Below are 16,821 nucleotides of genomic sequence, written 5' to 3'. Positions count from 1 at the left end.
TGCACAAACGGTTAGAAACCGACTCCATGAGGATGGTCTGAGTGCCTGATGTCCACAGATGGGTTTTTTTTCCACAGCCCAACACCATGCAGGAAGCTTGGCATTTGCTACAGAACACCAGGATTGGCAAATTTGCCACTGGCGCCCTGTGCTCTTCACAGATGAAAGCAGGTTCACATTGAGCACATGTGACAGAGTCTGTAGACGACATGGAGAGCGATCTTCTGCCTGCAGCATCCTCCTGCATGACCGGTTTGGCAGTGGGTCAGTAATGGTGTGGGTGGCATTTCTTTGGAGGGCCTCACAGCCCTCCATGTTCTCGCCAGAGGTAGCCTGACTGCCATTAGGTACAGAGATGAGATCCTCAGACACCTTGTGAGACCATATGCTGGTGCGGTTGGCCCTGGGTTCCTCCTAATGCAGGACAATGCCAGACCTCATGTGGCTGGAGTGTCAGCAGTTCCTGCAAGATGAATGCCTTGAAGCTATCGACTGGCCCGCCCGTTCCCCAGACCTGAATCTGATTTAACACATCTGGGACATCATGTCTCGCACCATCCACCAACGTCACGTTGCACCACAGACTGTCCAGGAGTTGGTGGATGCTTTAGTCCAGGTCTGGGAGGAGATCCCTCAGGAGACCATCCACCGCCTCATCAGGAGCATGCCCAGGCCTTGTAGGAAGGTCATACAGGCACGTGGAGGCCACACATACTACTGAGCATGATTTCCTTGTCTTGAGGCATTTCCACTGAAGTTGGATCAGCCTGTAGGCTAAGTTCACATTTGCGTTGTTGGGCACAGCGTCGCCGACGGATACCGACGCATGCGTCATGCGCCGGTATGCGTTATCTGACGCATGCGTCATTTGGGCGCAACAGTCCGGGCACAGCCGACGCTACATGATGCAGTTTTTCTGCGGCCAAAATTCATGTAAACGTTGAACGCATGCGTCAAAAACCGCTGCGTTGTGTATGCGTTTTGCGTTGCGTCGGCGACGCTGCGCCCAACAACGCAAATGTGAACGTTACCTAACTTAATTTTCCACTTTGATTTTGAGCATCATTCCAACTCCAGACCTCCGTGGGATATTAGTTGTGATTTAGGTTGATCATTTTTAGGTTTTATTGTTCACAACACATTCCACTATATAATGAATAAAGATTTACAACTGGAATATTTCATTCAGTGATATCTAGGATGTGGGATTTTAGTGTTCCCTTTTTTATTTACCGTATTTTCTGGTGTATAAGACGACTGGGCGTGTAAGACGACCCCCAACTTTTCCATATAAAATATGGAATGTGGGATATGCCCGCTGTATAAGACTGGGGTCATCTTATACACCCAGTCATCTTATACAGCGTGTGGTTCCCAGGGTCTGAAGGAGAGGAGACTCTCCTTCAGGCCCTGAGATCCATATTCATGTTAAAAATAAAGAATAAAAATAAAAAATATAAATAAACACGGTCAGGTTACTGGCCTGTGATTGGTCCGTGACCGCTCATGTGACCAGTCACCTGACCGTGACGTCATCGAAGGTCCTTCACGCTCTGCAATTCTTAGGAACGGAGGCAGACGCTTACACCGGTGAGAGCCAGGCTTCTCGGAAGGGTGAGTATATACATATTTTTTATTTTTATTCTTTATTTTTAACATGAATATGGATCCCAGGGCCTGAAGGAGTCTCCTCTCCTTCAGACCCTGGGAACATCCAGGATCGCTCCCTGCACACGCCGTACCCGGCGTATAAGACGACCCCCGACTTTTGGGACGATTTTTAGGGGTTAAAAAGTCGTCTTATACGCCGGAAAATACGGTATTTTTTTTTTTTGAGCAGTGTATATAAACCATTACTTACTAATACAGAATTCCAAAGAAGGATACAAAGTCACTTGTAGTCGTGGCACAAAAAGTTACATCCTGAATGCACTACATGGCACTATTAATATCTGCTTTGCAACTAAAGTATGCATTAGCAGAAACCATTATAGGGATATAGAGGCATGCATTACTAAATTTAATACCATATATAAAAGTTATTTGCAATGCATTTATCATTCAATGGCACCTACTGAGCAATATTTGCTAAAATATAAAAGGCTAGGTAAAATATTGAGACAAGCTGTGAATATTCATGTGGAAAAAAAAATCCTTGCGTTGACTGCAAAAAAACACATTCATAATCACAAGTCCCATATATTCAGTTTAGGTAAAAATTGTAAAGCTGCAAAGCCAAAGAAATTCAGACTCTGCCCTGTCCTTCAAACTGCACATCCAAGCTGTTTCCACCTCCTGGCGCCTCCAGCTCAAAAATATTTCCAGAATCTGTCCTTTCCTCAACCCTCAATCTACTAAAATGCTTGTGCATGCCCTCATCATCTCCCGCCTTGACTACTGCAGCATCCTTTTCTGCGGCCTCCCTGCTAACACTTTTGCAATTCTCCAGTCCATCCTTAACTCTGCTGCCTGACTAATTAATCTCTCCCCTCTCTACTCCTCCACTTCTCCTCTCTGCAAATCTCTTCACTGGCTCCCATTCCCTCAGAGTATCCAGTTCAAATTACTAATACTGACGTACAAAGCCATCCATAAACTGTCTCCTCCGTATATCTCTGAACTAATCTCCCGATATCTTCCCTCACGTAATCTCCGGTCCTCCCAAGACCTCTTTCTCGCCTCCACACTTATTTGCTCCTCACCCAACCGCCTCCAAGACTTCTCACGAATATCGCCCCCCCCCCCCAATCCTCTGGAATTCTGTGCCCCAGCACGTCCGTTTATTAACCACATTCGGATCCTTTAGACGGAACCTATAAACCCACCTCTTAAAGAAGGCCTACAGCCTACAATAACACTGCTGCCTCCTCACCACTACCGAAGCTACCGCCTCACCAACACCGGAGCTGCTGCAACCCCCCCAACCTACCGTCTCCTTCCCCACCATCCTGTAGAATGTAAGCCCGCAAGGGCAGGGTCCTCGCCCCTCTGTATTAGTGTGTAATTGTTAGTATTCTTACTGTAAGTGATATATGTAATTTGTATGTTACCCCTTACCCATGTACAGCACCATGGAATCAATGGTGCTATATAAATAAATGGCGCGATCAATTACATCGATCGCACCAATCACAAGGCACAGCCGCAGTGATCTGAGCACCAATCCTAGGTCGTTGCCTGGCAACGCCAGCGTCACCAGGGCCAGCTCTGATTGGTGCGATCTATGTCGTCATCGATCACACCAATGACAGGGCACAGCAGCGGACAGGGCACAGTAGCTGAGGATTTCTACAGAATTATCACTCTACAGGATTTGCGCTGTGCTGGGCCTTGTGGTGCCTCCAGAACCCTGTGACACCACAATCCCTGCTGAAGAAAGAAGAACAGAGAAGAATGAAGATAAGAAAGACAAGTGCAAGTGTTTTGTTCCTTGCCCCTCATCCACTGCCGTGTGCACATCCAGCAGCCCCGGAGCGTTGATTGGTGATGCAGTTCACTCATGCTCACTGTTTTCCACTTTTCTTTTTCACCCCCCTTTGAGCCACCTCTGTGTGCACATCCAGCAGCCACCGAGCTTTGATTAGGACACAGTTACCTCATCAGAGCTGCCTGCTGTTTTCCACTTTTCTTTTCACCGACTTTTTTTTTCCCCTGGTTGCTGCTCTTTTTTTTCTTTTCAAAGTTCACACTAAGCAGTGTGTGTGTGTGTGTGTGTGTGTGTATATATATCTATATCTCTATCTATATACAGTACAGACCAAAAGTTTGGACACACCTCATTTAAAGATTTTTCTGTATTTTCATGACTATGAAAATTGTACATTCACACTAAAGCATCAAAACTATGAATTAACACATGTGGAATTATGTACTTAACAAAAAAGTGTTAAACAACTGAAATCATGTCTTATATTCTAGGTTCTTCAAAGTAGCCACCTTTTGCTTTGATGACTGCTTTGCACACTCTTGGCATTCTCTTGATGAGCTTCAAGAGGTAGTCACCGGAAATGGTTTTCACTTCACAGGTGTGCCCTGTCAGGTTTAATAAGTGGGATTTCTTGCCTTATAAATAGGGTTGGGACCATCAGTTGTGTTGAGCAGAAGTCTGGTGGATACACAGCTGATAGTCCTACTGAATAGACTGTTAGTGTCACGCTCACGCCCTGACTGGTAGGCCCCACTGTGCCACAAACCAGACTACCCTGTAAGGGGCGTGACTATGACAGCTGCCTGGGTTTTCACTGGAGCCCCTGATGGTGAGGTCAGGCTTGTGCAGCAGGCAGCTGCCAGGTGCTACTCCAGGGCGGTGTCTGGCTGTGGCTGCTGATCCCACTTGGGAGACAGGAATACCAGGATTGGTGCGGGCATCAGGCAGGACTGGCAGAAGAGCACAACTGAGACACAGACTAGTAGGCTGGCACGGCTGAGACAGGGCTGGCAGAAACACGGCAGAGAACACAGGGCTGGCAGAGACACGGCAGAGAACACAGGGCTGGCAGAGACACGGGACTGGCAGGGACGGCAGGAAACACAGGACTGGCTAGGACGGCAGGAAACACAGGACTGGAAGGCACGGCCGGAACAGTAGGACTGGCAGGAATACGGGATTGGCAGGAACACTGGATTGGCAGGCACGGCAGAGAACACAGGACTGGTTGATGTGGTTTATGAAGAAACAGGTAGGGACCTGTTCACACTAGAGGTGCAGGTACGGAAATGTAGTATGGAGGAACAGGTAAGGACCTGTTCACACAGGAGGTGCAAGAACAGATATGAAATATGGAAGGAACAGGTAGGGACCTGGTCACACTGGAAGAGAACCGCAAGGCTGCGGATAGGAGCGGTAGAGCAGCAAGAGATAGCGCAGCAATAAAAGCAGAGCAGAGAAGAACGGAGCAGAACCGCAAGGAATGCAGAGAGGAGCTGCAGAAAGATTCTTACAGCAACGGGAGCGGAGCAGAGATGAATGGAGCGGAACCGCAAGGAATGCGGAGAGGAGCTGCAGAAAGATTCTTAAAGCAACGGGAGCGGAGCAGAGATGAATGGAGTGGAACCGCAAGGAATGCGAAGAGGAGCTGCAGAAAGATTCTTACAGCAACAGGAGTGGAGCAGAGATGAATGGAGCGGAACGGCAAGGAATGCGGAGAGGAGCTGCAGAAAGATTCTTACAGCAACGGGAGCGGAGCAGAGATGAATGGAGCAGAACCGCAAGGAATGCGGAGGGGAGCTGCAGAACATAAGCAGACTGAGAACACAAGGAAAGACACCGCAGGGAAGGAAGCCACAGACAAGGAGACGGAGATAAGACTAAGTACAGACAAGGCAATGGAACAAGACACAAGGACAAAGACACAGGGCCCAGGATATTCTGCCTCCTGGAGGGCGGACAACAAGATAAAGGCAAGGATACAGAGTAGAGCCTCCAGCGAGGGAATAACATAGAGCAAGACCTGGCAAACTCAGAAGCTGAACACTAACTGAGATAACACATTGCACAGGCCCAGACCACTGGGTGGAGCTGAACTAAATACTGGAGGTCTCCTGGCAATTGGTCAGGAACAGATTGGACAGATGCACCTGATTCCTATAAGAACCAGAGAGTTCAGGCGTCGCCCCTCTATACACAGAACCATGAAGCATGCAGAGAGCAGAGACACAGAACATGGAGCTGGCAAGAAACAGAAACCACATCATGACCTGGAGCAGTGGGTAAGATAGTGTGAGAGATGCGAGGCCATGCCGTGATGCCAGCAGAGTTGTTACAGTTAGAATCTGTATTATGGCAAGAACAAAGCAGCTAAGTAAAGAAAAGCGAGTGGCCATCATTACTTTAAGAAATGAAGGTCAGTCAGTCCAAAAATTTGGGAAAACTTTGAAAGTGTCCCCAAGTGCAGTTGCAAAAACCATCAAGCGCTACAAAGAAACTGGCTCACATGAGGACCGCCTCAGGAAAGGAAAACCAAGAGTCCCCTCTGCTTCTTAGGATAAGTTTATTCGAGTCACCAGCCTCAGAAATCGCAGGTTAACAGCAGCTCAGATTAGAGACCAGGTCAATGCCACACCGAGTTCTAGCAGCAGACACATCTCTACAACAACTGTTAAGAGTAGACTTTGTGCAGCAGGCCTTCATGGTAAAATAGCTGCTAGGAAACCACTGCTAAGGACAGGCAACAAGCGGAAGAGACTTGTTTTGGGCTAAAGAACACAAGGAATGGACATTAGACCAGTGGAAATCTGTGCTTTGGTCTGATGAGTCCAAATTTGAGATCTTTGGTTCCAACCACCGTGTCTTTGGGCGACGCAGAAAAGGTGAACGGATGGACTCTACATGCCTGGTTCCCACCGTGGAGCATGGAGGAGGAGGTGTGATGGTGTGGGGGTGCTTTGCTGGTGACACTGTTGGGGATTTATTCAAAATTGAAGGCAGCATGGCTACCACAGCATCTTGCAGCGGCATGCTATTCCATTCCATCCTGTTTGCGTTTAGCTGGACCATCAGTAATTTTTCAACAGGACAATGACCCCAAACACACCTCCAGGCTGTGTAAGGGCTATTTGACCAAGAAGGAGAGTGATGGGGTGCTATGCCAGATGACCTGGCCTCCACAGTCACCAGACCTGAACCCAATCGAGATGGTTTGGTGTGAGCTGGACCGCAGAGTGAAGGCAAAAGGGCCAACAACTTCTAAGCATCTCTGAGGGAACTCCTTCAAGATTGTTGGAAGACCATTCCCGGTGACTACCTCTTGAAGCTCATCAAGAGAATGCCAAGAGTGTGCAAAGCAGTCATTAAAGCAAAAGGTGGCAACTTTGAAGAACCTAGAATATAAGAAATAATTTCAGTTGTTTCACACTTTTTTGTTAAGTATATAAATTCACATGTGTTAATTCATAGTTTTGATACCTTCAGTGTGAATGTACAATTAAAAAATTTTGTCCCAAAAAGTCATAGCAAGGGAGATGATCCCGCATTTCTTTATTTTATAGATTCGTCCTGCTCGTTCTCTTCCTTCTCATCATCTTCCTCCTCAGGTGCTGCTGAACCATCACACAGACGTACCAGGACAGAAGATGGACCTTGCCCCCCCCCCCCCCCCCGACAGTTATGACCCACAGATTTCTGGTTTTGTGGCACAATCGGGAATCAAGTGTTGATATTTTATACAACACTCCAGTGTTCCGAATGCTCATGGCCCGGATGCGGTTTGAGGCCATCCACAAATTCCTGCATTATACCGATAATGCACAGTGTCCCCGATGAGATGACCCCAACTTTGACCATCTGTTCAAAGTTCGGCTGGTCATCAAACACTTCAACAAAAAGTTTGCTGAAGTGTATGTGCCCCAGAGGGACATCTGCGTAGATGAGTCCTTAATTTATTTCCAGGGGAGGCTCAAATTCCATCAGTACCTGCTCAGTAAGAGGGGCAGGTAAGGAATTTAAACTGTAAGCTCTGTGAGAGTACCTCAGGGTACACCCACAGGTTTAGAGTTTATGAAGTTGGAAGGACACCTGGATTGAATCCCCTGAATGTCCCCCTGCCCTGGGAGTGAGTGTGAAAATTGTATGGGATTTGGTGCACCCATTGCTGGATAGAGGTTATCACCTCTGTTAACTTTTATACCAGAATCCCACTCTTCAAATCCCTCTGTGCATAAGGTAATCCCTAAAAAAAAAAAAAAAAAAAAAAAAAGTAAATTTTGTTGTAAAAAATGAGAAATCGGTCGTCAACTTTTAACCCTTTACTTTCTAACGGAATAAAAAATTGTTTACAAAATTGTGCTGATGTAAAGTAGACATGGGAAATGTTATGAATAGTGATGAGCGAGGTTACTCGAGATCTCCTGAGCACGCTCGGGTGTCCTCCGAGTATTTTTTAGTGCTCGGAGATTTAGTTTTCATCGCTGCAGCTGAATGATTTACATCTGTTAGCCCGCTTGATTACATGTGGGGATTCCCTAGCAACCAGGCAACCCCCACATGTACTTATGCTGGCTAGTAGCTGTAAATGATGCAGCTGCGTCAACAAAAACTAAATCTCCGAGCACTTACAAGTACTCGGAGACCCCCCGGGAAATCTCGAGCAATGAGTATACTCGCTCATCACTAGTTATGAACTATTTTGTGACTTATTTCTCTGATTTAAGGGCAGAAAAATTCAGAATTTGAAAATTGCAAGATCTTCCAAATTTTCACCAACTTTGTTTTTTACACAAATAAACACAAGTTATATCGATTAAATGTTACTACTAATGTGAAGTACCATGAAAAAACAATCTCAGAATCGCCAGGATCCATTGAAGTGTTTCCAGAGTTATTACAAAAGGGACAGTGGTCAGAATTGTAAAAATTGGCCTGGTCATTAATGTGCAAACCATCCTCGGGGGTAAAGGGGGTTAACCAGAAGGACATGTATCGTGACCTGTAAACTGATATATATTTTTAGGGGCCAGTGTGTGTGTGTGTGTGTGTGTGTGTGTGTGTGTGTGTGTGTGTGTGTATTGCACATACCAGGTAGGTGGAATATATATTGAACATGTCAGCAATTTTCTCAGTAAATATATTTATAAAGGAGCTATTGCCATGAAGTTCTCACCAGATGTTGGTACCAACCCATCCAAACCACACGGGCAAAGAAATTAAACCATAGATGACTTAAATTTATAGATATGTGTAATAATGAGAAATGACAGGGAATAAGTATTGGAACATGCTTTCTGTAATTAACCCCTTCCCGACCTATGACGCATACGCTACGTCAAAGTCGGTGCCAATCCGACCTGTGACGCAGCGTATGCGTCATGGCGGAATCGCGTTCCTGCCGGTCAGGTGAAAGGGTTAACTGAAATTGTACCCGACCTGCAGGTACAGGGGAACTTGTACTTTAGCCCGGGGGGGTGGCTTAGCCCCCACTTGGCTACGATTGCCCTGGTGATCACTTTGTCACCACCCCCCAGATCTGATTGGTACTAGCGTCCATGTGACGCTAGCTCTCCATTCAGATATAGAGGGGCGGAGAAAACCATGGCTGCCTCGCTGTCCAACTTCATGCCTTCCGTGGAAGCTGAACAGCGAGGTGCCTGCATACTGCCCTGCCACATACCACGATCGCCGCCGCTGCAGTCACCGCCGCTGCAGTTACTGCTGCCGTCACCACCACCGCCGCCGCCAGGTACTCCCCTCTGTTTCTTTCCCCCCACCCCCCCTTGCCTTGCGATTCCATGCCCCCCCTACCTTCTCTTCCCTCCCCCCTGACCCCGATGATCACCCCCTGCCCCGGAGATCACCCCCCCTGCTCTGCCGGCTCCATTTCCTCCTGCTGCATAGCACCTGACAGCCCCCTCTCCACTGATCTTCCCCGCTGATCTTCCCCGCTGATCTTCCCCGCTGATCTTCCCCGCTGATCTTCCCCGCTGATCTTCCCCGCTGATCTTCCCCGCTGATCTTCCCCGCTGATGTCCCCGCTGCTGTCCCCTCTACTCCGCTGATGTCCCCCCTGCCCTGTGGATCGCCCCCTGCTCCGCTGATGTCCCCTCTGCCCCGCTGATCGCCCCCTGCTCTGCTGATGTCCCGCTGATGTCCCCTCTGCCCCGCAGATGTTCCCCCTTCCCCCGCTGATCACCCCCCAGCCCCAGTTTTTCCATTAGGGTCAAAATAGGCTGGGTCATGAAGGGGTTAAATACTTTGTACAAATGCCTTTGGTGATGACTGCTACAAGATGCATCCTGCATGAGGAAACTAGTTGCATGCATTGCTTAGGTGTGCTTTTGGCCCATTCTTCCACACTCTTCAAATCCTACAGGCTACATTGGCTCCTTCTATGTAACTTTAGCTATGGGGCCCTGAGACTTCTATGTACGCCACTGTTTGAGATTATTGTCCTTCTGCAGAAACAATTTGGCGCCAAGCATCGGTTTGCCTGATGGTATTGCTGAATAAGTGTCTGGTATTTTCAATGATAATTAAATACAGGCAATTAATTGGCAACAATGAGGACCGTAGATGCAGGGGTCAGGAAAGAAAACTTTGTGTTAATTGATAAACATTAACTATTATCACTTGTATTTTTCATGCATTCTTACACTACAGTATCTTTTCCACATCTATCTAAAACTTGCACAGTAACCTACTGTCTTGTATTTAAAGGGATTATCCACAAGTGGACATCCCCTTTTTAATAACGTTGATATCATCATAAAATACAAACACTGCATCCTTACCTCCCACGGCCAGCACTGTCTCTCCCGTGATCTCATGACATTGTTTGCTTTCACAGTAAAGTTGGACAATGTCCCAAGATCACTGAGAGACATGATGCTTGAAGAGTGAGCGCAGAACAGGTTTGGGAAATAAGGTGCCATTTTCTTTTTTGTTAGCAATTAGTTCAACTAATATTTTATTTTAAAATAGACTTCATCCTAAATCTGGCAAAACGTGACAATACGCTCCATCGTTCCAGTCTGTGAACCTAAGTGGAGATGGACAAGGACAGAAGTGACGTGACTGAAAACATATTAAAATTTACCTTGGAAATCATTTACCTGCTAACTGGAGAGGTGAGATACAAGGAGTTGGATCACAGGACATTGCAGATTCTCCTTTCTTAAGCTTGGATCACAGATAAGTTGAATATTTAAAATTATTTCTTCTTTTGTTTAGTATTATGGCCCAACAAAGAAGTCTAGGAAGCATGTGACATCAAGCATTCACAGCAACGTGTCAGGAGGTTGGAGCAGGACCCAGCATCTAATCTCAGAGCCTCAGACTCGCTTATCGATGCAAAAGAGCAGCAATGATCAGAAGATTTTGGAACTCGCCAACAAGATCATTGAGCTGCTGAACAGAGGGGTGAGCATGACACTTTGTTTTTTCTTATTGTAGGTATATTTTGACTCTGCTCCCAATTTAGATACAGGAAAAATATATACAGTGGGGCAAAAAAGTATTTAGTCAGTCAGCAATAGTGCAAGTTCCACCACTTAAAAAGATGAGAGGCGTCTGTAATTTACATCATAGGTAGACCTCAACTATGGGAGACAAACTGAGAAAAAAAATCCAGAAAATCACATTGTCTGTTTTTTTTTTAAATCATTTTATTTGCATATTATGGTGGCAAATAAGTATTTGGTCAGAAACAAACAATCAAGATTTCTGGCTCTCACAGACCTGTAACTTCTTCTTTAAGAGTCTCCTCTTTCCTCCACTCATTACCTGTAGTAATGGCTCCTGTTTAAACTTGTTATCAGTATAAAAAGACACCTGTGCACACCCTCAAACAGTCTGACTCCAAACTCCACTATGGTGAAGACCAAAGAGCTGTCAAAGGACACCAGAAACAAAATTGTAGCCCTGCACCAGGCTGGGAAGACTGAATCTGCAATAGCCAACCAGCTTGGAGTGAAGAAATCAACAGTGGGAGCAATAATTAGAAAATGGAAGACATTCAAGACCACTGATAATCTCCCTCGATCTGGGGCTCCACGCAAAATCCCACCCCGTGGGGTCAGAATGATCACAAGAACGGTGAGCAAAAATCCCAGAACCACACGGGGGGACCTAGTGAATGAACTGCAGAGAGCTGGGACCAATGTAACAAGGCCTACCATAAGTAACACACTACGCCACCATGGACTCAGATCCTGCAGTGCCAGACGTGTCCCACTGCTTAAGCCAGTACATGTCCGGGCCCGTCTGAAGTTTGCTAGAGAGCATTTGGATGATCCAGAGGAGTTTTGGGAGAATGTCCTATGGTCTGATGAAACCAAACTGGAACTGTTTGGTAGAAACACAACTTGTCGTGTTTGGAGTTGCATCCATCCAACACCATACCTACTGTAAAGCATGGTGGTGGAAACATCATGCTTTGGGGCTGTTTCTCTGCAAAGGGGCCAGGACGACTGATCCGGGTACATGATAGAATGAATGGGGCCATGTATCGTGAGATTTTGAGTACAAACCTCCTTCCATCAGCAAGGGCATTGAAGATGAAACGTGGCTGGGTCTTTCAACATGACAATGATCCAAAGCACACCGCCAGGGCAACGAAGGAGTGGCTTCGTAAGAAGCATTTCAAGGTCCTGGAGTGGCCTAGCCAGTCTCCAGATCTCAACCCTATAGAAAACCTTTGGAGGGAGTTGAAAGTCCGTGTTGCCAAGCGAAAAGCCAAAAACATCACTGCTCTAGAGGAGATCTGCATGGAGGAATGGGCCAACATACCAACAACAGTGTGTGGCAACCTTGTGAAGACTTACAGAAAACGTTTGACCTCTGTCATTGCCAACAAAGGATGTATTACAAAGTATTGAGATGAAATTTTGTTTCTGGACCAAATACTTATTTGCCACCATAATATGCAAATAAAATGATAAAAAAACAGACAATGTGATTTTCTGGATTTTTTTTTCTCAGTTAGTCTCCCATAGTTGAGGTCTACCTATGATGTAAATTACAGACGCCTCTCATCTTTTTAAGTGGTGGAACTTGCACTATTGCTGACTGACTAAATACTTTTTTGCCCCACTGTATCTTGGTACCGTGTTAGCCAGTAGATAGAATAATATTTGGAATTGAGAGTCCTCAGTGGTTGATACCTATTAATGGCTAATTGAAAAGATGGTAACAGATTGCAAGTTTTCCAGATTACTCAGGTCTCTTCATCAGGCATAGACATCTGTCTGTGCCTGATGAAGAGGCCTGAGTAGTCTCGAAAGCTTGCAATGCACCATCTTTTCAGTTAGGTAAACAAATTGGAACAGTACCTTAAAGTGCACGCATCCCCAGCCAGCAATCTCAGAAGGCTCCTTGCAATAGTAGAAAAAAAAAAGGGGTAACAGCACAGCACACTTCCGGGGAAAAAAAAAGTGATGTTTATTGCCCAAATGGCGTGGCGACGTTTCGGATACAATCCTTTCTCAAGCAATGAATATACTACAAGTGCAGACATATATAGGTGCTCTATTCATCAATTTGATATATCAATTATTCACAAATTATTAAAAAGTGTACAATATATACAAAGTATATAACTAGTGCTTAGTGCATACACGTGATTTTTTTTTTTTTTTTATTAAACATCATAACAATAATACATATTAAATATTGTGCACAATATAAGTGAAAATGCATAAATAATTAAATGGTTCCAGGTGTCGCATCCTAATGGGAATCGCACTCACATGTTCCATATATTGCTGCATGCTATGTCCTCAGCGTCCATATGATTCCACTGGGCATGTCTGTGATGTCAGAAGTCATCCCATAATTCCTTGTGCCTGCACATGCGCACTGGCACCTGTGATGCTCAAATCGCTATTTTGGAAATGGTCAAATATGAAATCTATTCCCATAACTTTAAAATCAACAGATTCAGTCATACAATTTATAAATCCGGAATATATATACAACATTGGTTACATAGTAAGGTTAGCAGCATCACAAATGCATAACCAATAAAATTTTTCATTTTTAAGTATTTTATGTGGACAAATACATAACATAAACCATACCATAATAGGCAGGGCGTGAGTCCCAGAGATGCCACTAGGTGGGGGAAAATCCCAACAATTAAGTGGGATATCCCACACCTTAATGGGGAAACGGAAAGGAGAGGAATGTAATCCCTACCCTCCGCTTCCCACAATGGCAACAAGGATCCAACTGCCCTATAAATATATATCATTTTTCCACATTAAAATATTCATTGTAGTGATAAAAAAAAATCCGTAACCAGCATCCATAAAGGGAATATCACCCAAACATATGCAAATGTGAGATATAAACAGCAAATAATCTATACCGCTAAATGACCTGACCCAACTTGAAATCCACATTGAGACCAAACGGTCTCAACTTGTTTAATCTCATTATCCATTCGAGTTCCTTTCTTTTTAATTTCTGAATACGATCTCCTCCCCTCCTCAGACCTGGTACTACATCAATAATATGGAAACGCAAGTGTTTCTCTGTGTGAAGTTTTTCCGTGAAGTGTTTCGACACTGGTAAATCCATCCTCTTCTTCCTTATGGTATGTCAGTGTTGATTAATCCTGGTTTTCAAATCACACGTAGTTTCACCGACATACCACAAGGAACAAGGGCACTGCAGAAGATACATAACATAATCGGAGTCACATGTCAAGTAATGTTGGATATTAAATTCTTCATTTGTTACCGGATGTAAAAATTTGGAACCTTTAATCATGAGGCAACAATTGACGCATGACAGACAGGGGAAACATCCCCTTCTGTCCCTCCCAGTCAGTGTAGTCTGATAAGATTTCTTGAACGATCCAATATCAGATTTCATCAAATTAGAACCTACAGTGCGATTCCTCTTATAAGAAAAGATCGGCGTTTTTTTAAACTCTTCAACATGTGGCAAGCACCTATTTAACATGCCCCAATGTTCATGGACTATTTTTGCAATTGTTTGACTCTCCTCGCAATATGTTGTGACAAAGTGAATACGGTTAGTTTTGCTTTGAAATAAATCAACCCTAGTTATTTCATCCGCCTTATGTTTTTGGCGTTAAAACAAATTTTTGGGGTAATCTGTTTGAAAAAAATTTCATCATAGTGATCATTGATCTCTCTTGTAAATTTTGATTGCTCTCAATGCGTTTAACTCTCATCAGTTGACTAAGAGGAATTGTTTCTATCATTTTTTTTCGGATGCTGACTTTTGAATGATAACAAATTATTCTTGTCGGTTACTTTAGTATATAACTGTGTGGTAAAGCGTTCACCCATAATCTTTACATCTACATCCAAAAATTGTATATTAGCATTTGAATGGACCAAGGTAAATTTAATCGTTTCATCAATGCTGTTCATATATCTGTGAAACTCCCAAGACCATCACTTCTGTGCCAGTCCAAATGAGGAAGATATAATCTATGTATCTCCCCCATGCAGCAACATAGCTGAAGTGGTGGGACACAGACGAAATCCTCCTCAAGGACACTCATTACCAAGTTAGCGTACGTGGGCGCCATGTTAGCACCCATGGCAACCCGCGCAGCTGGATATAAAAATCATCTCCAAACAAAAAATATTTTTTTGTCAAAACCAATTTCAAAAGTTGTAAGAAATTCCCTTGCCTGTGTAGAAAATTCCGTATTTCTCAATTTCTTATTTACTGCATTTAGCCCCCGAGAGTGGTCAATGGAGGTGTAAAGTGACATGACGTTAAAAGAAGCTACAATTATTTCACCCGATATGCGGACTTGGTTAATTTTTTGTAAAAAGTCAATAGTGTCTTTAACAAAAGAGTCAGTACAACTAGCTATCGGGTTGAGAACTTTATCCAAGTAGGCCCCAATGTTAGACAAAATGGAGTCACAGCCTGAGACAATGGGTCTCCCAGGAGGATCAACGAGAGACTTATGGATTTTTGGGAGGATATATATAACCGGTGTAATTGGATGTTCAATATTCAAAAAATCATTATCAATTATGGCCCCATAGATGCTCCACATAAAGCTGTGCCATATATACAATGCTCTGCACCATTGCCCCATAGATACTCCACATACAGCTGTGCCATATATACAATGCTCTGCACCGTTGCCCCATAGCTGTGCCATATATATAGTGCTCTGCACCGTTGCCCCATAGCTGTGCCATATCTATAGTGCTCTGCACCGTTGCCCCATAGCTGTGCCATATAGTGCTCTGCACCGTTATTGCCCCATAGCTGTGCCATATAGTGCTCTGCACCGTTGCCCCATAGCTGTGCCATATAGTGCTCTGCACCGTTGCCCCATAGCTGTGCCATATATATAGTGCTCTGCACCATTGCCCCATAGCTGTGCCATACAGTGCTCTGCACCATTGCCCCATAGCTGTGCCATACAGTGCTCTGCACCATTATTGCCCCATAGCTGTGCCATATAGTGCTCTGCACCATTGCCCCATAGCTGTGCCATATAGTGGTCTGCACCATTGCCCCATAGCTGTGCCATACAGTGCTCTGCACCATTATTGCCCCATAGCTGTGCCATATAGTGCTCTGCACCGTTGCCCCATAGCTGTGCCATATAGTGCTCTGCACCGTTGCCCCATAGCTGTGCCATATATATAGTGCTCTGCACCGTTGCCCCATAGCTGTGCCATACAGTGCTCTGCACCATTATTGCCCCATAGCTGTGCCATATAGTGCTCTGCACCGTCCATTATTGCCCCATAGCTGTGCTGCTGCAATAAAATAATAAAACACATACTCACCTCTCTTGCCGCAGCTCCTCGGTGCCATCTTCCCGGCGTCTCTCCGCACTGACTGATCAGGCAGAGAGCGGCGCGCACACTATATGCGTCATCGCGCCCTCTGACCTGCACAGTCAGTGCGGAGAGACGCCGGGAAGATGGCGCGACGCCCGGCGTGTGGAACGAGGACAGGTGAATATGCGATACTTACCTGCTCCCGGCGTCCCGCTCCTTCCCCGGACAGCTGGTCTTCGGTGCCGCAGCCTCTTCCTCTATCAGCGGTCACCGGCACCGCAGATTAGAGAAATGAATTATGCGGCTCCGCCCCTATGGGGGGTGGAGCAGCCTATTAATTTCTCTAATGAGCGGTCCCACGTGACCGCTCAGGGGAAGAGCTGCGGCACCCGGAGACCGTGGGACGGGCAGGGGGAGCGACAGGATCGCCGGGACTAGGTAAGTATGCCTCAGCGCCCTCTCCCCCTCACCCGCCGACCCCACCACCGATCATGACTCGAGTATAAGCCGAGAGGGGCACTTTCAGCCCAAAAATTTGGGCTGAAAATCTCGGCTTATACTCGAGTATATACGGTAAATCTTTATCAATTATCTGTTCATTTA

General features: G+C 45.4%; 1 protein-coding gene across 1 annotated transcript in view; it reads left to right on the top strand.

The window, feature by feature from the left end:
- The window catches only part of LOC143767173 (uncharacterized), a 77,964-nt gene that overhangs the window by 45,396 nt on the left and 15,747 nt on the right, over positions 1–16,821 (top strand). Inside the window, exons 2-3 of the mRNA XM_077255263.1 lie at positions 10,412–10,557; positions 10,661–10,849. Of these exons, the coding sequence (XP_077111378.1) occupies positions 10,480–10,557; positions 10,661–10,849 (267 nt within the window). The 5' untranslated portion in view covers positions 10,412–10,479. The remainder of the gene's footprint in view (positions 1–10,411; positions 10,558–10,660; positions 10,850–16,821) is intronic.

The sequence above is a fragment of the Ranitomeya variabilis genome, chromosome 4 (genome assembly GCF_051348905.1).
Source record: "Ranitomeya variabilis isolate aRanVar5 chromosome 4, aRanVar5.hap1, whole genome shotgun sequence".
In the NCBI taxonomy this organism is placed as follows: Eukaryota; Metazoa; Chordata; class Amphibia; order Anura; family Dendrobatidae; genus Ranitomeya; species Ranitomeya variabilis.
The sequence above is the reverse complement of the archived record's forward strand: the minus strand, read 5'-3'. Positions and strand labels throughout refer to the sequence as shown.